The sequence below is a fragment of the Lithobates pipiens genome, unplaced genomic scaffold, assembly GCF_037356315.1.
Source record: "Lithobates pipiens isolate NorthernLeopardFrog02 unplaced genomic scaffold, aLitPip1_a1.2 Scaffold_27, whole genome shotgun sequence".
NCBI classification, from domain to species: Eukaryota; Metazoa; Chordata; class Amphibia; order Anura; family Ranidae; genus Lithobates; species Lithobates pipiens.
Genome location: NW_027507788.1, coordinates 231,152,561 through 231,160,879, shown reverse-complemented (window position 1 = coordinate 231,160,879; position 8,319 = coordinate 231,152,561). Strand labels below are relative to the sequence as shown.

The 8,319-nt window shown below is 54.7% G+C and overlaps 1 protein-coding gene across 1 annotated transcript; it reads right to left on the bottom strand.

Moving 5' to 3' along the window:
- Positions 1-320: 320 nt before the first annotated feature.
- LOC143933037 (uncharacterized) lies at positions 321-7,534 on the bottom strand. The gene is made up of 2 exons (XM_077455955.1): positions 4,610-7,534; positions 321-476 (listed from the first exon to the last, which is right to left on the bottom strand). The coding sequence occupies exons 1-2, from the start codon at positions 6,680-6,682 to the stop codon at positions 321-323; spliced, it is 2,229 nt and encodes a 742-aa protein (XP_077312081.1). The 5' UTR covers positions 6,683-7,534.
- Positions 7,535-8,319: the final 785 nt, after the last annotated feature.

The following is an 8,319-nucleotide window of genomic DNA, read 5'->3' as shown; positions in this document are numbered from 1 at the left end:
TGGGTGAAGGTGGGAGGACTAGGGACAGGGGTTGGATGCTGTAGATAGAAGGACTTGGGACAGGGGTCGGAGGCTGTAGACGGGTGGGATATGTCATTTGTACACCTCTTTATATCTCATGTCATACCGGCAACATCACCAAGGAAACTTCCCGTTGCCTAATGAGATCCAGCAGTAAATCTGATGTTCAGACGTCTCGGCGGTTGTAGATAGAAGGACTAGGGACAGGGGTCGGAGGCTGTAGATAGAAGGACTAGGGACAGGGGTCGGAGGTTGTAGATGGGCTCTGCGGTGATTTGTCAGGAACACCACTGTGAGGCTCATTCGGGAATACAAGGAGTGGAAATATCACCAGTGTCCTGATGGATTTGGTCCTCCGTTGGGGTAATGTGGGCTGACAGCTCCAGAGGAGGAAGGCCGGTGTTTTCTGGGGATTCAGTCATTGTGCGAACGCCTCGTCCTCTGCGACTTGACATCTTGATGATAATACAAGTCAGCATTAAAGGCCACAGCAAACAGCAAGACAGACAAAGTTTCTGCTGGGATGACCAAACGAAGATTTATTCATTGAATTCACATTTCTGGAAGGGTAGCGCTGACATTCTACGCACAGCAATACAAAGCCGTCCCCCCGGGCCCTTCCCTCCATTCATGCTGCAAGGTGCTGATGGACAAATTTCCAGCTGTGGCCCCACCAGCTGTCCATAGACCTGAAACATTGCAAGCATCTGATTGGATACCGGCCTCGTTCAGCCAACAACATTCCTTTGATTTCTCAGTTGAGGAATGTCAGGCGAGAGGCAGCCAGCAGAGTCGCCCACCGGGCGAGAATCACCCACTTCATTAGGATATTGGCAGCTCATCTGAGCAGCTTTACGGTGAATTGCCCCTCCACACAGACGACATTTACCTGCCGGTATTTACCGGGATTGGACCGGAGAGGGGAACACCTTGTGCAGACCCAACACACAAGGAGGAGGAAAGTGCCGTCTTCCTATGGGAAGCCGGGCCCCGGGGTGGTGCAGGTAGAAATACTATAGATATAGACATGGCCGGTGTATTTCACATTTGTGCTGATTTGTTGAATAATCAGACGAGGAAATCAGCCGCTCTGGTGCCGTACATTGAAATATGTGCTGGGGGGGGATCTATATACTGCCAACAGTTTACGCAGCACTTTACAATATATAAAAGGACAGTGACAATGCAATAGAATACAAAAGGGTTATGAGGGCTCCGCTCATAAGAGCTTACAATCTAAGCCATAGACCTAAATATAACATTTTATATCATGAATAAAATCCCAGCACCCCACAGGAGCTCACAACCCCAAATAGACAGTGCCTTGAAAAAGTATTCATACCCCCCGACATTCCCCACATTTTGTTACAACCAAAAACATAAATGTATTTTATTGGGATTTTATGTGATGGACCAACACAAAGTGTCACATAATTGTGAAGTGGAAGGAAAATAATAAATGATACAAATAAATATGTGAAAAGTGTGGGGGAGGGGCATTTGTATGGCGCCCCCTTTACTCTGATACCCTTAACTAAAATCTAGTGGATAAAATTGCCTTCAGAAGTCACCTAATTAGTAAATAGAGTCCACCTGTGTGTCATTTAATCTCATAATAAATACAGCTGTTCTGTGAAGCCCTCAGAGGTTTGTTAGAGAACCTTAGTGAACAAACAGCATCATGAAGGCCAAGGAACACACCAGACAGGTCAGGGATGAAGTTGTGGAGAAGTATAAAGCAGGGTTGGGTTATAATAAAATCTCCCAAGCTTTGACCATCTCACGGAGCTCTGTTCAATCCATCATCGGAGAATGGAAAGAGTATGGGCACAACCGCAAACCTACCAAGACATGGCCGTCTACCTAAACTGACCAGGCCGGGCAAGGAGAGCATTCATCAGAGAAGAGCCAAGAGGTCCATGGTAACTCTGGAGGAGCTGCAGAGATCCACAGCTCAGGGGGGAGAATCTGTCCACAGGACAACTATTAGTCGTCTCTCCACAAATCTGCCCTTTATGGAAGAGTGACAAGAAGAAAGACATTGGAGAAAGAAAGTCATAAGAAGTCCTGTTTGTAGTTTGTGAGAAGCCATGTGGGGGAGGGGGCAGCAAACATGTGGAAGAAGGTGATCTGGTCAGAGGAGACCAAAATTCTACTTTATGGCCTAAAAGCAAAACGCTATGTGTGGGGGAAACTAACACCGCCCATCCCCCGAACACACCATCCCCATCGTGAGACATGGTGGTGGCAGCATCATGTGGTGGGGATGGTTTTCTTCAGCAGGGACAGGGAAGCTGGTCAGAGTTGATGGGAAGATGGATGGAGACAAATACAGGACAATCTTAGAAGAAAACCTGTTAGAGTCGGCAGAAGACTTGAGACCGGGGCGGAGGTTCCCCTTCCAGCAGGACAACGACCCGAAACATCCAGCCAGAGCTACAATGGAATGGTTTACATCAAAGCATATTCATGTGTTAGAATGGCCCAGTCACAGTCCAGACCTAAATCCCATTGAGAATCTGTGGCCAGACTTGAAAATTGCTGATCACAGACGCTCTCCATCCAATCTGACAGAGCTTGAGATATTCTACAAAGAAGAAGAATGGGCAGAAATGTCCTCTCTAGATGGGCAAAGCTGGTAGAGACACCCCCAAAAAGACTTGTAGAGAAAGGGGGTTCTACAAAGTATTGACTCCGGGGGGCGCCATACAAATGCCCCTCCCCCACACTTTTCACATATTTATTTGTATCATTTATCATTTTCCTTCCACTTCACAATTATGTGACACTTTGGGGGTTATTTATGAAAGGCAAGTCGCTTTAGATCAGATGGGAAGCTCTGCTGATTTTATCATCCAATCATGTGCAAGCCTATATGCTGTTTTTTTTTTCCTTGCATGTCCTCCTCGGATTTGCAGCGACTGCACTTGCAATGCAAAGTGGACTTGCCTTTAGTAAATAACCCCCTTTGTGTTGGTCTATCACATAAAATCCCAATAAAATACATTTACGTTTTTGGTTGTAACAAAATGTGGGAAATGTCAAGGGGTATGAATACTTTTTCCAGGCACTGTAGACAGTGCTGCACAGCCCCACAAATTCTTTGCCCCTCCCCCAATCCTCTGCTAAATACAGGTACCAGGTTGTTCCTCAGAGGGGACATGTACTTGCCTTCCCTATTCTCCTCTGACACCCCAATCTGCCATGAGGTTACCCCACATTCTAATGAAGGTTACATCCCGTGTGCGGGGGATGGGCGGCTCCGGCCACAAGTACTGCATTGTGGGTAGATGCGTTGGGGCCGGACATGTGCCATACATTCATTTCTTCCAAATCAAAAGTCAGATCCATTTTTTGTTGTTCGGAAATTCCGATGTATCCGAATTGCAAATGACAATAATCCCGATTGAAGACGGATCCTCCCAAACAGACAAATTCCATTTCTCTGAAATAACGGATTCTGAATTGGAATCCAATTTGAATTTGGAAATAAACGTGAAATGTAAAATATCGCAATACAATTGGATCACCGATTCAAAATTTCCAAATTCGCTTCGAATTGAATTACGTTTGTCTGAATTTGGAAAATTCCAATTGGAAAACAAATAAATGGAACTAAAGAAAAAGGAAATGAGTTTATTCCGGAGATGAAAGGAAGGAAATGTTTTGGTTGTGAAGATGTCTGATTGGGGCTCACGCTCCATGCAGGGCTTCCGGGAGATTGGAGGGGGGATGGGCGGAATGGAAGGACAGCCGGATTATCTTCCATAAAGAAAAGTGAACTTGTTACTGAACTGATTGGGTATTTATTTTATGGGGGCGGAGTTTTTGTACCCAGGGGGGGCACCATAGACCCTTCCCTGAGAATTCCTCAGAGCCGGTATATACGAGATATTAGAGATTATAACATCAAGCTGATCGATAAAGAAGACAACTGAGAAATCACAGCTCTTCATGATTGGCCACAAGCTTCCATCTGTCGGGATTATTCGATCAGAGCAAGCATAGGTTTAGGTCGCAGCACGATCCCGGCTCCCCCTTCGTGGACACGGGACAGTCTGGGGGGGATGGACACGGGACAGTCTGGCAGTCTGGGGGGGATGGACACGGGACAGTCTGAGGGGGATGGGCATGGGACAGTCTGGGGGGGATGGACACAGGACCATCTGGGGGGGTGGACACGGGACAGTCTGAGGGGGATGGGCATGGGACAGTCTGGGGGGGATGGACACAGGACCATCTGGGGGGGTGGACACGGGACAGTCTGGGGGGTGGACACGGGACAGTCTGGAGGGGTATGTACACGGTACAGTCTGGGGGGTGGACACGGGACAGTCTGGGGGGTGGACACGGGACAGTCTGGGGGTTGACACAAAACAGTCTGGGGGGGTGGGCACGGGACAGTCTGGGGGGGATGGGCATGGGACAGTCTGGGGGGGATGGACACAGGACAATCTGGGGGGGTGGACACGGGACAGTCTGGGGGGTGGACACGGGACAGTCTGGGGGGTGCACACGGGATAATCTGGGCGGATGGGCACAGGACAGTCTGGGGGGTGGACACAAAACAGTCTGGGGGGGTGGGCACGGGACAGTCTGGGGGGGATGGGCATGGGACAGTCTGGGGGGGATGGACACAGGACAATCTGGGGGGGTGGACACGGGACAGTCTGGGGGGTGGACACGGGACAGTCTGGGGGGTGGACACGGGATAATCTGGGCGGATGGGCACAGGACAGTCTGGGGGGTGGACACAAAACAGTCTGGGGGGGTGGGCACTGGACAGTCGGGGGGGTAGACACAGGATAGTCTGGGGGAGATGGACACAAGACAGTCTGGGGGGTGGACATGGGATAGTCTGGGGGAGATAGGCATGGGACAGTCTGGGGGGATGGGCACAAGGCAGTCTGGGGGGAGATGGACACGGGACCATCTGGGGGGGTGGACACGGGACAGTCTGGGGTAATGGACATGGGACATTCTGGGGGGAGATGGACACGGGACAGTCTGGGGGGACGGGCACAGGACATTCTGGGGGGTGGACACAAAACAGTCTGAGGGGGTGGGCACAGGACAGTCTGGGGTGGATGGACACTGGACAGTCGGGGGGGTAGACACAGGATAGTCTGGGGGAGATGGGCACAAGACAGTTTGGGGGGTGGGCATGGGACAGGCTGGGGGGATGGGCACAAGACAGTCTGGGGGGAGATGGACACGGGACAGTCTGGGGGGGTGGGCACAGGACAGGCTGGGAGGGATGGACACGGCATAGTCTGGGGGGATGGACACGGCATAGTCTGGGGGGATGGACACGGCATAGTCTGGGGGGATGGACACGAGCTAGTCTGGGGGGATGGACACGGGATAGTCTGGGGGGATGGGCAATGGACAGTCTGGGAGGGATGGACACAAGACAGTCTGGGGGGATGGACACGGGACAGTTTGGGGGGATGGACACGGGACAGTCTGGGGGGATGGACATGAGACAGTCTGGGGGGATGGACATGAGACAGTCTGGGGGGATGGACACGAGACAGTTTGGGGGGATGGACACGAGACAGTCTGGGGGGATGGACACGAGACAGTCTGGGGGGATGGACACGAGATAGTCTGGGGGGATGGACACAGCATAGTCTGGGGGGATGGACACGAGATAGTCTGGGGGGATGGACACGGGATAGTCTGGGGGGATGGGCAATGGACAGTCTGGGAGGGATGGACACGAGACAGTCTGGGGGGATGGACACGAGACAGTCTGGGGGGATGGACACGAGACAGTCTGGGGGGATGGACACGAGACAGTCTGGGGGAGATGGACACAGGACAGTCTGGGGGGGTGGACACGAGACAGTCTGGGGGATGGACACGGGACAGTCTGGGGGGATGGACACAGGATAGTCTGGGGGGATGGACACGAGACAGTCTGGGGGGGTGGACACGAGACAGTCTGGGGGGATGGACACGAGACAGTCTGGGAGGTGGATACAGGACAGTCTGGGGGAGATGGACACGGGACAGTCTGGGGGGGATGGACACGGGACAGTCTGGGGGGGATGGACATAGGACACACTGGGGGAATGGGCACGGGACAGTCTGGTGGGTGGACACAGGACAGTCTGGGGGGGATTGACACGAGACAGTCTGGGGGGATGGACACGAGACAGTCTGGGGGGATGGACACGGGATAGTCTGGGGGAGATGGACATAGGACACACTGGGGGGATGGACACGGGACAGTCTGGGGGAGATGGACATAGGACACACTGGGGGAATGGGCACGGGACAGTCTGGTGGGTGGACACAGGACAGTCTGGGGGGATGGACACGGGACAGTCTGGGGGGTGGACACGGGATAGTCTGGGGGATGGACACGAGACAGTCTGGGGGGGTGGACACGAGACAGTCTGGGGGGTGGATACAGGACAGTCTGGGGGAGATGGACACGAGACAGTCTGGGGGATGGACACGGGACAGTCTGGGGGGATGGACACAGGATAGTCTGGGGGGATGGACACGAGACAGTCTGGGGGGGTGGACACGAGACAGTCTGGGGGGATGGACACGAGACAGTCTGGGAGGTGGATACAGGACAGTCTGGGGGAGATGGACACGGGACAGTCTGGGGGGGATGGACACGGGACAGTCTGGGGGGGATGGACATAGGACACACTGGGGGAATGGGCACGGGACAGTCTGGTGGGTGGACACAGGACAGTCTGGGGGGGATTGACACGAGACAGTCTGGGGGGATGGACACGAGACAGTCTGGGGGGATGGACACGGGATAGTCTGGGGGAGATGGACATAGGACACACTGGGGGGATGGACACGGGACAGTCTGGGGGAGATGGACATAGGACACACTGGGGGAATGGGCACGGGACAGTCTGGTGGGTGGACACAGGACAGTCTGGGGGGATGGACACGGGACAGTCTGGGGGGTGGACACGGGATAGTCTGGGGGATGGAAACGAGACAGTCTGGGGGGGTGGACACGAGACAGTCTGGGGGGTGGATACAGGACAGTCTGGGGGAGATGGACACGGGAGAGTCTGGGGGGGATGGACACGGGACAGTCTGGGGGGGATGGACACGGGACAGTCTGGGGGGGATGGACATGGGACTCTCTTGGGGGTGGGCACGGGACAGTCTGGGGGAGATGGACATAGGACACACTGGGGGAATGGGCACGGGACAGTCTGGTGGGTGGACACGAGACAGTCTGGGGGGGATGGACACGAGACAGTCTGGGGGGATGGACACGAGACAGTCTGGGGGGATGGACACGGGACAGTCTGGGGGGATGGACACGGGACAGTCTGGGGGGATGGACACGGGATAGTCTGGGGGAATGGACACGAGACAGTCTAGGGGGATGGACACGAGACAGTCTGGGGGGATGGGCACGAGACAGTCTGGGGGGGTGGATACAGGACAGTCTGGGGGGATGGACACGGGACAGTCTGGGGGGATGGACACGAGACAGTCTGGGGGGATGGACACGAGACAGTCTGGGGGGATGGACACGAGACAGTCTGGGGGATGGACACGAGACAGTCTGGGGGGATGGACACGAGACAGTCTGGGGGGTGGATACAGGACAGTCTGGGGGAGATGGACACGGGACAGTCTGAGGGGGATGGACACGGGACAGTCTGGGGGGGATGGACATGGGACTCTCTTGGGGGTGGGCACGGGACAGTCTGGGGGGGATGGACATGGGACTCTCTTGGGGGTGGACACGGGACAGTCTGGGGGAGATGGACATAGGACACACTGGGGGAATGGGCACGGGACAGTCTGGTGGGTGGACACAGGACAGTCTGGGGGGGATTAACACGAGACAGTCTGGGGGGATGGACATGAGACAGTCTGGGGGGGATGGACATAGGACAGTCTGGGGGGGTGGATACGGGACAGTCTGGAGTAGATGGACACGGGACAGTCTGGGGGGGTGGGCACAGGACAGGCTGGGAGGGATGGACACGGCATAGTCTGGGGGGATGGACACAGGATAGTCTGGGGGGATGGGCAATGGACAGTCTGGGAGGGATGGACACGAGACAGTCTGGGGGAGATGGACACAGGACAGTCTGGGGGGGTGGACACGAGACAGTTTGGGGGAGATGGACACGGGACAGTCTGGGGGGGTGGACACAAGACAGTCTGGGGGAGATGGACACGGGACAGTCTGGGGGGGTGGGCACAGGACAGATTGGGAGGGATGGACATGGCATATTCTGGGGGGATGGGCACGGGACAGTCTGGGAGGGATGGACACAAGACAGTCTGGGAGGG

What these genes read in the sequence shown, in the direction of transcription:
- LOC143933037 (XM_077455955.1), bottom strand. Translation starts at nt 6,682, where the DNA reads ATGTCCATCCCCCCCAGACTGTCCCGTGTCCATCCCCCCCAGACTGTC. An exon ending in CATCCCCCCCAGACTGTCCC is followed by an intron (nt 477 to 4,609) that starts GTGCCCACCCCC and finishes ATTATCATCAAG; the next exon opens with ATGTCAAGTCGCAGAGGACG.